This window comes from Epinephelus moara, chromosome 18 (genome assembly GCF_006386435.1).
Source record: "Epinephelus moara isolate mb chromosome 18, YSFRI_EMoa_1.0, whole genome shotgun sequence".
Classification (NCBI taxonomy): Eukaryota; Metazoa; Chordata; class Actinopteri; order Perciformes; family Serranidae; genus Epinephelus; species Epinephelus moara.
In genome coordinates this window covers 32,767,497-32,785,887 of record NC_065523.1, presented here as the reverse complement: position 1 = coordinate 32,785,887, position 18,391 = coordinate 32,767,497, and the positions used below count along the sequence as shown (strand labels likewise).

Here is an 18,391-nt window from a genome sequence, read left to right as displayed (position 1 = left end):
ACAAAACTGCTTTGCTAGCTCAATCATGTTTTAACTAAGATATCTGCTGGAAAAAATATTTTTTTCACGGACCGTGACCAGAGTTATTACAGACACCGCTAACAGCTAACGGTTAGCCTAGCTAAACTACGATAACCATGTTGTTAATTACAAAACGTCACATCCCGCCTTGAGTATATCCAATCAGCACCAAGTAATCCCCTAGCCCCAGCCAGAAGTTTCTCGGGGCCGTTCTGAGTACCTACTCCGAGGCAGGGACTTGTTTAGCCCCTGTAGAAGTTCCAGAACTCTGTCCTTCGGGGGTGGTTCCTGCGGTGGAGACACGCACCAACGGCCCCGGCCCCGTAAAATTACCCCAAAGTTCCTGTGGTGGAAACAGGCCTGTAATCTACAAACCTTATTGTGAGCAGATTCATGTAGGAACTATTTTCTCTCTACCGAACTACACTCGCCAACTGCACTCTGCAGAAGGAAGTGTGCATCTACTCATAGACGAGAGGCTCGTGCTCGTGTCAGCGCAAGATGTAAACATTAATGGCGTCCTCCTTGGCTGAGCTGTAACATTTGTTAGCTCAGTGATGCTAGCTGAGGTAGCAGATGCACCCTTCCTTCAGTGCAATGACACAGTTGGTGGGTGTAGTTCAGTGGAGCGAAAGTAGTTCCTACATAAAACTGCACACAACATGGTCTGTGGATTATCTTGAGTAACTGGGTCATGATTTATAGAAAAAGATATGCTGTTGAGGTTTTTTTTTTTTTTTTTTTTTTGTTAGTGCCATCTTGTTCCATAATATTGGACAGAAGGCAGACATCTTTACAGCCGATTTCTCCACCACTCAGCATCTCACACCAAAACAATGACTATTGATAAATAGGGTGAACTGTCCCTTTTAGATCAGACCCAACTAATGTGGCCAGCTTTAGCTTTTTTCTCTTCATGCTTTCATATTTTAGAGTGTTGTCCATACCCATGCTATATACTTCATGTGATTACTTGGTGTCTCATCAGGATGGTGAATGAGAACCTTAGATCAGCTCTGCAATACTTGAGTTACATTTTACCAAAACTTCAATGTGTCTCTATGACTTGGAGAAACCCTTCTACTTAACGAACTATGCTTTTGATCCATTCTTCCTCTGCACCGTATGGTGGTGGGGTGACCTCATGGCTCCATTGACCGTCTGTTCCCAGTCCTTCTGCTCCTGAACGACACCTGCTTTGACGGTTTGCTGCTCAGAATTCACGTAATGAAATATCTCTACCTACATCTTCCTTCTGGTTAACGCTCTTAACTTTTGGAATGTTTTAATCCCATTACAACCTGAAACAAGAGGGTTTTTTTTAGTGGATGGGGTGAGTGTGGGGGATGAGAGGAGGAGGTTGGGTAGTGGGTAGTGGGGGTTGCAGGGTCTATGTGCAGAGCAAGTATGAGAGTCCCTTTGTATCCTGGTGAAGCTACAGGCCAGGCAGTTATGGGTAAGGCTCCCTCAATGCCCCTGTTTCCCTCCTCCCCTAGCTCCCCTTCAATGGCCCTCTTTGTCTTTCCAAAGTATCACACAGCCGATTAAAGAGAGGGAATTAGGAGTCAGGCTTAACCCGCGACACAGAGAAACACACACACATACATGCACACTGAAATATGCATATAGGCACGCATAACCAATCTTACCCTCATCTGGGGCTGGATTAGTTCAAGTTCAGTCTGAGGAAACTTGCAGTTGCAGTAGACGGCTACATGCTACGAATGTACATCTGATGCGTGCTGCTTTTGAAACACACCGTCCCCACTCATACACCACCTGCATCATCACTCATGTTCACCTTACCTTTGCGAACGGTTGTAGATTGCTGTAGCTGTGAGTCCCAACCAGCGAAAGTGAATTATCCTTTAGTTATGCGGAGATGCCATAAAGACGTGTTTTTGTTGATGAGTTTTTATCAACCTCATAAAACAGGAGCAATTTGTTGATGACTGAGATGAGCTGTTTATTAGTTTCGTCATTTATTTCCTCATAAAAATATTCCAAGAGGCGGACTTGTATCAAAGCAGAAATAATAGAGCTTTATTTCAAGTGAGCGCAAAAGGTCATTAGTCATCATCACATGTTTAGGCTTTCGCTCCTGCTGTTATTAAGAAGTCGTGTTGCCGTGCTGTGCTGGCAACAGTTATACAAGAAAGAAAAACAAAAAATGAAATACTAAAATGGCAGTAACAGTCAACAGTTGTCCTCATAATGGAGAGAAACAATTTAACAGCGCACACAAACATGAAACAAATATAAATAGGAGATGTAAAATTCATAGCAACGTTACACATAATTCACACATAGCAACAAAGATGTAACGTGGCCTCTTGTGCTGGAGGTCAATGGTTAAATACAAACAGACTTTAAGCTTCCATGGACTGTGAATTAAAACAAGCAGTGCTGCATGCATATTGTCTGGATCTGTGTCCAGTAGTGATAAAGAATATTTGAGTGATACATATATATATATATAAAAACAAAGCACGTGGAGAATAAGATATTCAAAATACAGTTCTGTTTTGGAGATGAGGAAACACAGTAGACTACAGATACCAAACAGAGATAAACATAATGTGTAAAACAGTTTAACTAATAGTCCACAACGCTGGGAAAGGCACAAACATAACAGATAAAACACTTCTCTGTTTCATGCATGAATAGCAGGTATTGTTAAGGACCAGGCACATTTTGAGTTTAATATAAGGCTGTGTTAAAACATATTATCTCCAGGAAGCTTTGCTCGCTCAATCTCTGGCAACTGTTTCTCAGTATTGGCATCTCCCACATTAAAACTGTCCCCAAAATGCTTCTTTTTTAAAAGTTACACAACTACAATCAAAAGATCTGACATTTTACGTTGAATACTGTTCTATATACACATTTTGAATGATATTAAAAAGGAAAAGAAAAGGCAGTGGTGCAGATTTTTAGTGGAGAAAGTAACGGCAAAAAGCATTAATACAGTCAATGGTTAAAACAATGAAAAAGCTTCTATATGTATTCTATGACACGCTGCAGCCATGGAAAGCAAAAATGGATTATGCAAGTATGCTGAGCAAAAATATAAACCCAACACTTTTGTTTTTGATCCCATTTTTCGAGTTTCTGTTTCTTTTCCTATGCACACAAAAGGCTAAGGTTTCTTAAATTTTGCTCACAAATTCTGTGTCAGTGATCAATTTGCCAACAAAGTCCATCCACCTGACAGGTGTGGCATATTAACATACTGATTAAACTGCATCATTAGCACACAGGTGTGCCTTGTGAGGCTCACAATAACACCCTAAACACTCTAAAACGTGTACATTTATCACATAACACAATGCCACAGATGTTGCAAGTTTTGAGGGAGAGTGCTGTTGGCATGCCAACTGCAGGAACGTCCACCAGAGCTGTTGCCTGTGAGTTGAATGTTAATTTTACCACCATAAACCGTCTTCAATGTCATGTGCGAGAATTTGGCAGTACATCCAATCGGCCTCACAACTGCAAATCATGTGTAACCCAACCTGGCAGCACATTGTCACTCCGACCTCGTCACATATTTGCTTGGTTGTGGACTTTTCACGTCTACATACGATTTACAAGGTAGTCTGGGTGTGTCTGTTGTTGATGTTGTGGGATGCCTTGTCAACTTTAGCCTGTTATATGCATTGTGTCTTTTCAAAATACACTTCCATTTTCACAGGAAATGTTCCATTTGCATACAGTCTCTATCAAAATAAACATACTATGTCAGTGCAGCATCGAGATTTAAGATTTAAGACCTCCAGACTCAGAATTGCTACACAAACCGTCAGAAGCTGTCTCAGGGAAGCTCATCTCAGTGGCTGTGCTGAGACGATCTTGATGTGAAGGTCCTGGACTGGCTCACTGGGCCAGTTGGATGTACTGCCAAATTCTTGGAAACGACATTGGAGACTGCTTATGTTCGGCTTATTGTTTCATCCGTGCAGTCAGCGTGTGATCAAACTGCACATTTCAGAGTGGCTTTTTATTGTGAGCAGCTCAAGACAACACCTGTGTAATAACCATCCTGTTTAATCAGCACCTTGATATGCCACGCTTGTCTCGTGGGTGGATTAAGTTGGCGAAATGCTCACTAAAATGGATTTAAGGAGAGCCTTTTAGAGAACTAAACCTTTTGTGGGTGTAGCGAAAAGTGTAAGATTTTTTATTGTAACTCGTGAAAAATGGAAGCAAAAACAAAAGTGCTGCATTTATATTTGTTCAGCATTGTCTTTTGTCATGAATGTTCTTCACGAATGCGTCAGATATTGATGAAACTCATCACACTCATCAGTGCCACTGTGGAAAAAAATAAGGTGAAAGTAGCTTTTGACACCAGTATGTTTCAGTCACATTGGAAAAATGTTGACAGCTAAGAGAAAACTAATTAGCTACAAAATGTAAGGTAGTTTTGAGTGTCACGTTGGGAGAAACATCAGTTTCTGTTCTGCAAGTTTTGGTCTCAAAACTTTGGTCATTTTACAAATCTTCATCAATAAACGTACATTTGTAATTTCAAGTACATCGTTCAATGATAATAGTCAGTCATCATGAAAAATTTTTTTTTGACTTAATATACAATTAACAAAACTTCAGCAGAGTTTTATGGCATTTTTCTTCCATGCATGTTAATTGTGTGTACAAAAGGCATGTTAAATGAACACAGCATAATCATTTGAATTAAATAGGGTCAAATGTACCAACAGAATGACATCAGTAATTGTTGCATTGATTTCCAAAAGCAATACAAAACTAACATCAGTTTGATAAAAGGTCAATCTTGCCTGAGAAGTGAATGGGCCACAGCCAAATAGTTTGGCACTCCATTCTTCTATTACAGTATTCCCCATTTCATATATAATGAATTTGGCTCCGTCTCAGTCACACCCTTCACAATACAGATCAAAGTCTTGCTAATTATCAGTGTGTACCATGTTCTCTGGTGCCACTGACCCCTTGTGGATTCTTGGGGAGGGCTGTGGACTACAAGGTGTCTCCTCTGATATACATGGAGTCACCAAACTGACAGGGACATGATCCTTTTCCACTTATGAACACTGCCAATTATGCTGTTTAGAGCGCCAGAGGCTTGGCTGCTGTGAATCTAACCTGAACTCTGTGATGGTGGGTGCAATGTAATACATTCTCTCACTACTACACTGAGTGCCCCAAATAATCAACCACGCTTCAAAAGCACCACGCTCCAAGCTCATCCTTGGGCTGTGACAGCGCTTCTGCATCTGGGCGAGAGCAGTACGGGGTTTCTCCCCTCCTGCCTCCCCTGCCGACTCTCCCAGTGCCTGCCCAATCCCCCCAGCCCAGACCACTTTCACCACCGATACCACCAACACTGCTGTTGTAGCTGCTGCTCCTCGGGTCTGACATGGGGGCTGAACCTGCACCAGTGCCCTCTGGTCTCGTTGTCTGTCATGGCCGCGACAGTGTCGTGTAGATGGGTTGTTCCCAGTGCGTGGGGCTGTGTGACTGCGGTACGCTGGCTGGGTCAGTGATGGCAGTGTACAGGGGCCTCTGGGAGGGCCCCATGTAAGAGAAGGCAGAGTACAGCCCCGAGGCCTGACTGGAGTGGGCGTAGTATGACCCTGAGGCCTGGTGGTCAGCATATTCAGCAAACTGAGCCCTGGAGGCCAGTGAGGGGAAGGCAGAGCTGTAGTGAGGGAGGCTGAGGGGAGTGTAGGTGACATGGGAACCTACTGAGGCTCCCTCTGTGAAGTGACCCCCAGCACCTCCAGCCTCACTCTTGATCTGGGCCTTGGAAGGGTCTGAGCCCAGAGGGGGGCCGTGATGTTGCAGCGGCTGCTGCTGCTTAGAGAGCCAGGCTGCGGAGTGTCCACTGGCTGCTGCCAGAGCTGAGGATATGCCGTAGGTGTACGGAGAGACAGGCGAAGTCGTTGCAGCTGCTCCTGCCCCAGCACTCTGCCCAACCCCTGGGTGTCCATTAGGTGGAAGGTACTGGTCAAACTCATTGACATCAAAAGACTCCATGTTTGCCATCACCTCGTGGCTCATCTCACCAATGTCCACATTACCAAAGTCGATGTGAGGTTTGCCAGATCCCGGAGCACCTGAGCTCCCCTCTGCTCCCATTGCACCACGGGAGCCCCCATTCCCAGCACCCTCTCGCTTTCCATCCCCTGCCTTCCCAGACTGAGGCTCGGTCTTGGGAGTGGTAGGAGGTGTGGGAGGACTGTGACTCTGACCTGTAAAGACACAAGAAAACATGTGGTTACAGTAATTTTCTTGGCACACCCAAGTAATTCTCTGTGTGCCACACTGTCTAGTTTTATCTACACTGATCTAACAGTGTGACAGGGATGCTATCAGTAACATCGTGGCAGGGAGCCTGCAGCCCACCTGCAGCAAGAGGGTGGTGCCCATCTGCCAGAGGTGACCCGGCTCCCCCACTCAGGGCCACATCCAGCTGGAGGCCCTTGTAGTGAGGTTGGCTGTGGGTGACCTCACCCTCCGAATGGCCATCGGCCTCACTTCCTGATCCAGAACCTGGCTTTCCACTCTTGCGGCGTCTTGGCTGGTATTTGTAGTCAGGGTAGTCCTTCTTGTGCTGCTTCCGCAGCCTCTCTGCCTCCTCGATGAAGGGTCGCTTGTCACTCTCATTAAGAAGCCTTAGATAAAAAGGGAAGATGGAAGGTAGATTGGGTTGTTTAAAGTATGAAGAAGAGAAGTCCCAGCACTCAATAAGAATTAAGCCATAATGTTGGTTTTTAGCTGCGATATATATTCTACAAGGTCATCCAAAAGTGAGGAAATGTTGGGAACTTTTCTTTTGGTGTAGGGAATCTGAAAACATTTAAAGTATATGTAAATGGTAACATGAAATGCACCTTAAGACGATTTCTTTAAGAGTTCTGGAGAAAGTGAAGGATCTGGAATAACAGGCTTTAAAGAATATCAACATACAGTATATGGGTCAAAATTATTTTCACAGATATGCTTGGCAACACGTTTTCCACAAATAAGTTTAGTCCATTTTAGCGCATATTGATACATAGTGCTTTATTCTGTGTATGTGCATCCATTGTAATGCCTGCCAGGGGCATTTGACTGCTGCTAGACAGTAATGAAATAAAACAGGCCAAAGATGCATCCTGTCTGCAAACATGAAACCGAGCTCCTTATTACTACTGCTGGCAGGAATGGCATGAGAAACCCCTGACCTTCCTCAACCTCCCTGTTCTTCATGTTTCTGGGCCAATTAACCAATCATGCCTGAGCCCAGGGTCAAGTCTTTATCTAATAAATGCTCAGTCCACACAACGTTAATGAATTTAACTTTTCTGACCTTCTTTTTAGCAAGTAGCGAGTGTTCTGTGTGAGAACACGGACACTGGATGTGTAGTCTGGCAGAACTATGACCGTAAAGAACTGCAGGTGATCGTGAGGCAGCGGTGTTGACGCTTGAGCACTCAGACACAGTTAAAAAGAATCTTGCAAAGCCTTTACGTTTGAGGGTTAAAAAACTGCACTTTAAACGTGAGCTGAAAGCTTGTGAAAACACCCTCCGTTTCCCTCAGGAGCCATTTACTCCAGGTACATGGCCAGTCTATAAAATTAGCCTGGATTCAGGAACATGTGACCATGACAAACTCACAGTAAACACATATATACACTTCGCAGCTGGTGAGCTGTGCGGAAAAATGTCTACTGAGGTACTGTGGCAGTGTCTTAGGGCAACGATGTCTACTAAAAATCATGGTCATATACAGTAAAACTCAATTACAGCAAATAGTTTTAGCAGAAAATATAATACCACACATCAGCTCAGGTGGGGGCATGTTGTGTTGCTTTACTTTCTCAACTGTGCCTTTTGTTCATAAGAAAATAAAGCACATGACTTAAACTAAATGGTCCAGAGAAAAGGAGCAAAGGCTTGTTGCATAATTATCCTGATTTTATAATAAGAAAAAATGTCATTGATTAAGAAGAATAATAAAGAAGTAGTGTTTACACAATAACCTACAGTGAGCTTTCACAGTTTTATCTGTAAAAGTACGCAGCATCTTACACCACTTGTCTATCGGCAGCTACGTGAGTGTGCTTGTTCAAGTTGGCCTGAAGCAAGGGTGTAGGTTTTGTGTCAACACTTGGAAGGAAGGTACATTTGAAACGGGGGTTTGCAGTCCTCCCCCAGGATATTTTGAGCATCAAACTCTTAATTTCCTGCATTTGGGGGAAATTTTCCTGCATAATTTTTTGCCTTGCATCGATTTATGGTGGAAGTGTCTTTAATTCAAATAAAAATCTTCTGCTACTTGCATGTTTTTATTAGCGGGGACAAATGCACATGTTCTAAATATTGAGAAGGACTTGTCCCCCATGTCCTCCCCGAAATCTACTCCTATTGCCTTAGGTAAAAGATTGATGGTGCACAAAAATGTAAAATTAATAGAAGATTACAGGAGATTGAAATTGAATTGAGATTGCTTTACCCAGTTGCATTTATTCTTGAAACCCTCAGGCTTGACCATGACACTGACCTTTGCCCTGTGCTAATCTGGAGCTATTTCCCCAAACCCCCACCCTGAAAACAAACCCTGTCCCTTATCTGCAGATTTATCCTCAACCTTGTTATTTAGTAAAAACAAAGAGCAGTAGATAGTTACTTCTTTTACTGTCTACACATTTCTGTGTGAGCATGATGACAGTGATCTGACAGCGCTGAACTATCCACATGAAATGGCCTCCTCACCTCCAGAGCTTCCCCAGGGTCTTGCTGAGCTCCGCGTTGTGCAGGTGCGGGTGTTGGTCGGCCAGTTTCCTCCGCGCCGCCTGCGCCCACACCATGAAGGCGTTCATGGGCCTCTTCACGTGCGGCTTGTTCTTGTTTCCGGTGTTCACGCGCACGGGCATGGGCACGAGGGTCCAGTCGTAGCAGTTGAGCACCTGGCTGACTGCATCACGGATTCCTGCCGGGAAGCGGTCGTCCTCATCGTCGGATTTGATGGACGAGCAGCCCGCCGTCGAGTCGTCCAGACTCGCCAGCTGCGGCAGCTGCGGCTGCTGCTGCCCGTGGAGAGGCGAGTCCCCCCCGCCAGTCGCACCAGAGGAATGACCCGGCGACAGAGAGCGACTGTCGTCCGACATCCCCGGGCTGAGCTCAACCTCCGACAAGCTCTGCTCCTCTCTGGACATCCTCCTCCTACACACACACAAGCCACCAGGTGCGCAGAAGATGCAAGGTCTGTTCCTAAACGCTCAGCTCTACCTGTCGGGTCCTTGATGCTGTTAATCCCTACAGTGATGCACGGAGTGTCGGCTGTCTGATCTGTCCCTCTGGGCTCCTTCAAGTTATAATATGAACTGCCAGTCTGTCTCTACTCTCAGCCTCCGTTGCAAAACTCTGTGAGGGTTCCACATTAAAGTTCTTTCCATCCGTGTTGTTGGTATCATAGGCGGCTCAGCGCGCACCTTGGACCCCAGTTTACCTGCTAATGCACAACTGTCAGCACCAAACTCACCCAGTCTCACTTCCCTCCTGACTTCCCCTTCACTCTCTCCTCCGTTTGTCCCGCGGTTGATATCCAACAGAGACGACCTGGAACAGCAGAATGATCAGGAGCGTCAGATCAGCAATGCCTAATCAGGCAACAGATACTTCACCAACACCTGTAGGTGTATTCAATCTATCTCTCAGGTGGAGGAGCTGTTGTCTGTGAGTGTTTTCAATACATGAGGCGAAGTAAAGACCTCACTGTGTGGATCATTCGGGCTTGATTTTGCACAGTGATTTTCTCTCCATCACAGTTATAAAAGCTAAAAGACTGGCCCTGAAGTGATTGTCCCACCCCAGTTTTTCTCAATAAAGTAGTCCCTTTGTGGGGAAAGTCCTCACATTGCCTCCACCTTTAAATAGCAACCCTTATAAAGAAATGAAAAGAGAGAGTCTCCAGTGATTGCTTCAATCTCCAGGAGGGACACATATAAAAAGTAGCGGGGGGAATCCCGATATGATCACGATACTTAAGTCACGATAAAATATTATTGCAATTTTAAATATATTGCAATGTATTACTTTTTCCAACTGTAAATTATGTCCCCAAAGGAAAACATCTATTTCATCAAATAAGATAAGTAAGAGGAGTTTTCAGCTTGCTTCAGCTATTTTATTTTTTATTTTTTGCAGCAAAATGTATAGTGGACTGGAAAAGCATTTGATTTTATTATTCTAGGCTACCTAAAGTTTAATTTGTATTTGTAATATTAATAATTTATATAATTAAAAAATTGATACTTGGCACTGTGTGATGATACATATTGCCACACACAACAAAGGAATACTTCACACAACTATTTCCAAACAGGTGCGTATGAGGGAGGAGAAGAACAAAACTTGTGGAAAAGACTCCTACACACTCTCTAACTTGCAAAAATAATGACTTTAATTCAACTGCAACGTTACGGTGACTAGACCTTCATCAGGAAAAAAACTGTTAAAAAGTTACAGTGTGCACAGACGAGTAAGTTTAATTTCATGCGTTCGGGTGAATTTATTTCTGCGAATTTGTGCGCAAGTTTGCATCAAATTTATAGTGTAAATGTCTCAAATGTCGCCAGAATAAAAATCCTCTGCTTCTTTTATCTGAAATCTACATTTATGTTGAAACTTCATGTGAGTATTGGAGACATTTTCATGTAGGACAACATATAAAGGACTTCATATTCGCTGAAAACTATGTGAGAAACAAAGGTGCATGGGCTAAAATAGTCTCACATGTGTTCATTGCTCTGTGTTTTCAGAAAAGCCGCCTATGGACTGGTGTTGAAAATTAGCACGTGTGCTACACACACCTAAGCAAAGGCATCTGGTCTGTCCACTGGGACAGTCTCAATGTATTTGTGATGTCCATATTAAATAAAATAAACCTAAACCTAAACTTCATATTCGCTGAAAACTATGTGAGAAACAAAGGTGCATGGGCTAAAATAGTCTCACATGTGTTCATTGCTTCTATTCAATTTTTATTTTCACATACCTGGAACATTAAATCAGTTTTATCAAATGGGTTAAGACTGGTTTAACAGTTAGGAATTTTTTCAGAATTAAAATTTACAGAGGTTTCTTTTATTCCTAAAGTGTATAAAGTTCAGTCTTAAAATAAGTCTAGGCTATACATATTTGCAGAGGTCCAGCTCCATAACGCCGCGCCTCTGCAGGCCTGCACCCCCCCAACCCCCACCCCTCCACCCCTTTCCTACTGTTAAAGGTTTAGCAGTTATTCCAAGCTCCCTGGAGAGAGAGTGTTGGAATGATACGAGGCCGCAGCAGCACAGACGTTGGATTTATACCCCGCACTTCTTGGATAAACACGGCCTGGCGCTGGAAATATAAACCTCGTGTGTGCGTGCGCGTCGGTACGGTCCGCGTGTGTGAATTAGACACAGTCTGTTTGTCAAACAGGGGCAGGTCTATCGGCGGGAGCAAAATGTGTCCTTGTTTTGTCTATTAAATCAACACGCCCGCCTCGAACTTTACGTCCGAAATCAGCGAACTTCCTGTGAACCAGCAACGCACAGCGCGCTGGTTTGTTTTCTGCCCCGGTGTCGTGTTGCAGGAAAATTAGCGATCTCGCTCACGTCCAGTGACATTATGAAACAGCATGTCAGTTTTACAGTCTGTGTGTTCATGTGTGGGTTAAGTAGGGGGGGATATACCCACTTAACACTCAGGTTACCTCACCTTTATATTTGGGGAAAATGTTCAGCGCTGTTTTAACGTTAAGCCTAGAAACAAACTATGCATACAGGCTGCTATAAGTGAGTTTATATAATGATTCTGACAATATATAGGCCTACCAGAGGTAAATTACACATGGTGTCGTGTGACTCTTAATAAGCGTTTGACGTCTTCTGACAATGTTTAATTAACGTCAGACTGAATGTCAAGAATCGGATCCAGTTCCAGCAGAGGTGCGTAAAGCTTCACCATCTGTCCGAGGCGCATTGATAATGATATTCGCCTGCCACCTGGTCTGCAAGGCCACTTCACAGACTGTCTCCACAGTGTCCCTGCTGCACAGACACAATGCGTAAACATCGTGCGTAAAGGCACCAGACGCGCCATTGCGCACACGTTGCCTCTGTTTGCTTATCATGTCGATCTTATCAAAGAAAGACAAGAGCAATGATCTTAAAGTGCTTATAATTCTCTTTAGTCACTGACCACACTGATTATAAAGTATGTTATTTATTTAACAGATTGCGCCTCAAATTAGGAACAAACAAGCGAATCACGGACTCAACAGAGAGTCGTCTATCCGCTGGGCACGCTCATCAGTTGTCATTTGATTTTATTATCTGATAATATGTTACATATAAATTGTTTTTGAAACACCCCTCAAATCACGCTTGTTGTTAATTTACATCACTGAGCACATTTACTGTGCGTAATGAATTCCGGCTATGTGAACTCATTATCGCCGCTTGAGTTGCCAGAGAGTTGGCCTTAATTTGCTTGTTTCTGCGATTAGATTAACAATAGCTCATATATCTGGTGGCATCCAGTCCGCACAGCCCCCAAGAACAACAGTAAATATAGAACAAACCAGCCAAAGATGCACAAAATATGTAAATAAATAGTCCAGACACTGCTTTCTTTCCATCTGAACCAAAGTCCGTGTCGAGGATAAGGCTTATTTGTTTCACAGTCTCTTTCAACTTCTCAAAACTTCCCCCTTCTTTAAAAAATGTTTGAGCATTATGCTTTTCTTAGTGCGAAAAGGGTTGTTAATGTCTCCAAGTTAAAAAGAAAAAGCTTGACTTTTAAATTTCTTGTCAAGAAAAACTGTCCAAACAAATGATGGATAACTGAAAACAGGAGCACTTGTAACACTGACACAGTAACAAGGCTATCATTACAAGAATTATCACGATATGGAAAAATATTTTTTATGATAATCATCGCCAAAAAATGTCGGACATTGTGCGTAAAATATGAAAAAACATCTTTTAACGACACAGTTCTCGTGTGGTTCTACAGAAAGACCCGAGTGACTGAAATAACTTGCTAAATTATTAAAGAACGAACAAGTCATTAGTCATTTTGGATCAGTCTGAAACCAACGCCAGAGCTCGCCAACAGTTGTTAATAATCATCAATGCAATGTTAAGATTATTTGATTCTAAAATCACATCTCTAATTCAGAGTCTGGGGTTCTCCTCTCCGATTCCGACTAGAAGAAACAATCAAACCGCAGAGTCAGAGTAGCCCCCAGCAGCAGCAGAGAGGAAAGAGTTGGAAATGCTAAGCGCCTTACTTCAGTAATGAGAAAAGGAGGTCGCCGGTTTAGCACGAGAATCCGTGAGTTTCCAAAGTGACGCTCGCTCCCGAGCCCCCTCGCTCGCGCTGCCCGAGTATGAATGCCTGCTCTGTGTGTCGGTGCCGGGGCTTAAAGAGCTCCTTGTATGAGGCAGAGAGAAAAAAAAAGATGCTGGGGAGGACGAGTCTTAAAGGAGCAGTGCGGATGCTGGGGAGGAGAGCTCTGATTGGTTGAAGCAATAATTCTTTCTTTGCAGCGCCCTCGCTCTTTCTTAATATAAAAATGAGAGGAAAATTTAAGTTTGGTGTCCCTAAAATAAGTGGAAGTTAATATATAAGCGTGCGTAATTGTGCGCACCAAATTTTACGCACAGCAAAGTACAAAGGCGTTTCATTTTGTACATGATCTGTTCTGACGATTTCATGTGAAGATGACCATCAATCATACGTAAATGCACACCTGAGAAATTATGCAGGGCTTGTTTTGGTGTTAACTTGAAGTCCAGTTAATTAAAAGGACAATTTCTCTTACAGGTGCCAATATTTACATTTCAAATACGCTTACTTAAATCGAAGCTGCACGAATCTAAAACATATATGGACTCAATTAAATTAAGCGTTTTGCCTGCAGGAGTTTCGAGGACAATCCATCGGCTGAGAAACTAGTGTTCTCACGTGTCGATGATGACGCAGTTTAATTTTAGATTTCAGAACACGCTCGGAGGCAATTTCATATATCCACAGATTTAAATTAAAGCTTTATCAGAGGCCTGATCGCTTTTTGCGTTAAATTGAGACAAACAGAGGCTGGAGTTCATCAAACATGTTCAATGCTGTTCAAGTCTAAGATGCAGCCAGTGGAGAGTGTTGCATTTTGACAACAAAGATTTTACGCACCTTTGTGCACATAAACACGATCAAATAGACAGTTTGTTTTGACTGATTATTTATTAAGGTCAGTGTTACTGGATGTGCATCGTGTGAAGGAAGTTTTTCTACTTTTCTAGGAAGAAATTTGGGCCACAGAATGATTGCATATCACGATGTTGCGAAGCGGATGTAAGATTTAAAGTGGTAAAATGTTTCTGATTTAATTTTTGTGAGGAATTTAAAAGCACAACGACTCCAAGGAGCACCATGGCACAAAAAATCCCAGAGGATATCAGAGGCCTGAACCGTTTTTGAGGAAGATGGGGACAAACAGACAGAGGGTGGAGTTCATCAAACATGTTAAATGCTGTTCAAGTCTTAAATAAGATGCAGAGGAGAGAGTGTTACATTTTGTCAGCACAGGTGCTCAGATTTTACGCACCTTTGCGCACATAAACACGATCAGATAGATAGTTTATTTTTGACTGAATGATTATGAAGGTCAGTGTTACTGAATCTGCATCATGTGAAGGAAGTTTTACCACTTCTCCAGGCAGAAACAAACATTTGGGCCACAGAATGATTGCTCATCGTGATGTCGCGAAGCCGATGTAAGATTTAAAGTGGTAAAATGTGTCTGATTTGATTTGAACACAGGTGCTCAGATTTTACGCACCGTTGCGCACATAAACACGATCAGATAGTTTGTTTTGACTGAACATTTATAAAGGTCTGTTAATGGATTTGCATCAGAAATGGCTCGTGTGAAGGAGGTTTCCACCATTTCTAGGCAGAAACAAACATTTGGGCCACAGAATGATTGCATATCATGATGCTGCGAAACCGATGCTGGATTTAAAGTGGTAAAATGTGTCTGATTTGATTTTTTATAAAGCACAACGTCTCAAAGGTGTGGCGAGACACAAACATCCCAGAGGAAAGCACTTTAAAAACACATATTTCCAAAGTGATCCCGAGATAAAAGCATACATTCTCAGGGTGTAATTGAGACTGATATGAATGTTTATCCATTTGCACTCAGCGCCACATCGCAGGTGTAGATAACATTCAAAGGCCCTTAAAAAGATTACGTGGTGGCATCCGACTGTGTGCCCCTTTATGTCCATGTGTGACTGTTATAATTGCATCAGCGCCTCTGCCTGAGCGCAACAGAGCGCGCGTTAGAGACCAAACAGTCTAACGCAGAAAGGAGAGACGAGAGGGGACATTATGGGCCGCACGGATACAAACACCAGCGCTGTTCTTCCCCAACAATGACCCCTTGTATCCCCGCCATGCGACACACTGGCACCCAATCCAAAAATCACCACTTTTTCTTTTTTTTTTTTTTTTTTTTAAATGTTGACCGTGATAAGGGAATCCTAACCATGAGAGCATCTCTCTGTCTGATTCTCTCCCTCTCTCCCTCCTTTCTTTGCGTCCTTTGTTTTATCTCAGGTGAATTCGAATCATGTGATCAAAAACGAGCACCCCCTTCTCCTTTTAATGAAAAAAAAGCGGGGGAACAAAAAGCAGTTCTGTGCATATGAAAAAAGAAAAGAAAAGAAGGAAAAAGCTTGTGTCTTCCCCTCCACCGCCACTCTTTGTCCGCGTCTCAACAAACTCACATATAAAGAGTAAAATGCTCCAGGAGCGCGGCGACTCGGGCCCCCGGGAGGCTGCGGTGGGACCGTCCGGCTCCTGGAGCTTTAAACCCGGGGATCTTCACAGAGACACTCCGGGGATTTCTCTCCCGCTGTGCAGCGGAGGATTTGCGGCCCGGCCTCGGTTTGACGTGAGTGCTTGTTTTGGCGTGTGTGTATGTTTGTGCGCAAATAACGGAGGTGAGGGGAAATGAACAGGCCCAACAAATACATCGCTCCATGAGTGAGTGACGTTTAGGTGAGACCGAAAAATGCAGATTAATCTTACACGGTTCTGTGGCCACAAGATGTTGTGGAGTAATGTGCTGGTTGCTCAAATAATGGTTTGAATTTTATGTGTTAGTAAACTTTTTATTTATTTTAAGTATCAGTGAGAAAGCTTCCAAATTATCTGCCTGGAGAAAAGCGACGACATAATTTATTCTTGTTTAATAAAATACTAACCTACAGACCTCTGTCCGAAAATGTTGCCCTCGGGATGATGATGGATGACCTCTGTAGTCTGCAGACTAGAAATTTAATTATGCCAAAAATAGATAGATGAAACGTTCGGAAAAATAACTGCATAATGTAGGCTTTATGTATATAGCCTAAGATAATTCTGCTGCTATAATACCTCATCGCTGCAAATATTGGCAGTTTTTATCTATATATAAAAAAAAATAATTCATAAGCCAAAACATTATAAATGCATCTGTTATTTAAGATCGGATTATTTTCTCCAGCCTACTTTTTTTTCTATTAGGCCTATAAATAATATAAATAATACATTTATTCCAGGGAAATAAAGAATTGAAAAGTCTTGTCTTGCTTATTATAAAATGTATAATTGTGCCTCAATAATTACAGTTGTTTTTTTCTTGAGTAGCTTTACAGTTTTTAAAAGAAAAAAAACATAATTTTCCAATTATATATAAAACATTAAATGATATGGTTTTAGTGAAATGATGCGGGACTTCCAGCCTTTTGGTAGATTTGAGAAATAATAATCAATACAAGTTTACAATTTTTATTAATTCATCTTAATTACTTTATTAAATTATTTGTATGCTGAATAAAAAAAACAACATTTGCCCATTCAAATCTGTGCAAAAATCTTAATTATTTGATTAGATTATTTACATGAATAAACTTTGATCGAAATAGTTACTTGTGATGTTATGAGAAATTTACAGTGAATATAAAAGTAATAAAATCACTTGAAAAAAGGAAAACTCGTAGCAATAATGGATCTGCTTTGATTCTTACTAAACTGGTGATTTGACTTCACTGTCTAAACGTGTGCAACCTTTGAGGCTCAGTCTGCAAATTAAAACTGTTTTAGTTTCAGTAAATACATTGCAGCACTGACAAAATTCAAAGATTATAAAGGACTGAGGTTTTAAACCTAGAAAAGAAACACACACAGATGGCACTATAAAACTTGTCCTGTCATGGCTGAAATGATGTAGTTTGTTGTGAAGCACACACACATGCAGGGGTGACAGTTAAAGGTCAGCGGGCTCTGGGTCGACAGCATCAAAATAGAAGCCACACAGTCCTGTGACTGTTAGACCCAGAGGCTCACATCGTCATCGCCCTCTCTTAACCTGACATTTCTACTAAATATGAGGCACTCCTATGTTTCTCAGGATGTGGTTTCTAAGAGCCTGTCGTGTCATTATACTCACATGATAACACAGTTTTTGAGAGGATTAAACAAAAATAAAGCAATAAATATGGAGCTTTAGATTTAAACAAAATCTGTGTGAAAGCTGGTATTGGCTGATCTTTGGTGCCAGATGATGTCACTCTCTGTAAACAGGTTTGTACAAATTTGTAATAATTTAACAGAAATTGTAGGGCACACTGGATTCAGAGGATATAATACCAGCCAGATAGAAACACATTTGGTTTATGTGCTGCAATTTATTAACATGAAAATGTAAGCTTGACCCCAACTCATTTCAAAACCATGTTTAAAGAGCCCTAATTTTACATGTACGTTACTTGGTGCATGTGTCCTGTAAACTACATGAAGTTGTTGTGTATATTGTATCTAGTTACGTGGCTGATGGAGTGATTTAAGTTTAAGTAGGAGGAAAAAGTGTCTCCACTGCAGGGAATCTAGAATCCATATTTAAGTGTTTTACGTTGTGTGTTATGGAGCAAGAGATGAGCACTCTTCTGCAAAGTAGCCAAGATGCAAAAATTGATCGTTTTGTTTCAGCAGTCCAGTTGTCAGAAGAAAATGTTGTAATATGTTCCATACATATCAAATCAACATTTCTCTCATATTTGAGCTGACTTTGTCATCAGTGGGTGGAAGGAATGATGAATGGCATGACACATTGGCAAGACACCTGCCAAGCATGAAGTCTACCATGTTGCAGGCCACACCAACAAACAACAAAACCAGTTGTTTTTTAGTGAGTCATTTAGGTTTTTCCACCAGGTGTTTAGTCCCCAAACATGGGTGTTTTTTGTGACTCATCGCTGTTTTTCCACCAGCTTTATGGTCCCCAAACATGGGTATTTTTTGTGACTCATC

The 18,391-nt window shown here is 42.2% G+C and overlaps 2 protein-coding genes across 3 annotated transcripts in view; one reads left to right on the top strand and one right to left on the bottom strand.

Moving 5' to 3' along the window:
* Positions 1–835: 835 nt before the first annotated feature.
* Positions 836–13,463, bottom strand: sox10 (SRY-box transcription factor 10). 2 transcript variants are annotated; one of them, XM_050069984.1, is made up of 4 exons: positions 13,326–13,463; positions 8,762–9,607; positions 6,409–6,677; positions 836–6,254 (listed from the first exon to the last, which is right to left on the bottom strand). In XM_050069984.1, the coding sequence occupies exons 2-4, from the start codon at positions 9,202–9,204 to the stop codon at positions 5,464–5,466; spliced, it is 1,503 nt and encodes a 500-aa protein (XP_049925941.1). In that variant the 5' UTR covers positions 9,205–9,607; positions 13,326–13,463; the 3' UTR covers positions 836–5,463. The 2 variants fall into 2 exon arrangements, with proteins under 2 accessions (XP_049925941.1, XP_049925942.1); XM_050069985.1 differs by having other exon boundaries at positions 6,517–6,677.
* Positions 13,464–15,839: 2,376 nt separating this feature from the next.
* Positions 15,840–18,391, top strand: part of fmc1 (formation of mitochondrial complex V assembly factor 1 homolog) — a 5,173-nt gene continuing 2,621 nt past the window's right edge. Inside the window, exon 1 of the mRNA XM_050070348.1 lies at positions 15,840–15,992. Coding sequence (XP_049926305.1) covers positions 15,840–15,992 — 153 coding nt within the window. The remainder of the gene's footprint in view (positions 15,993–18,391) is intronic.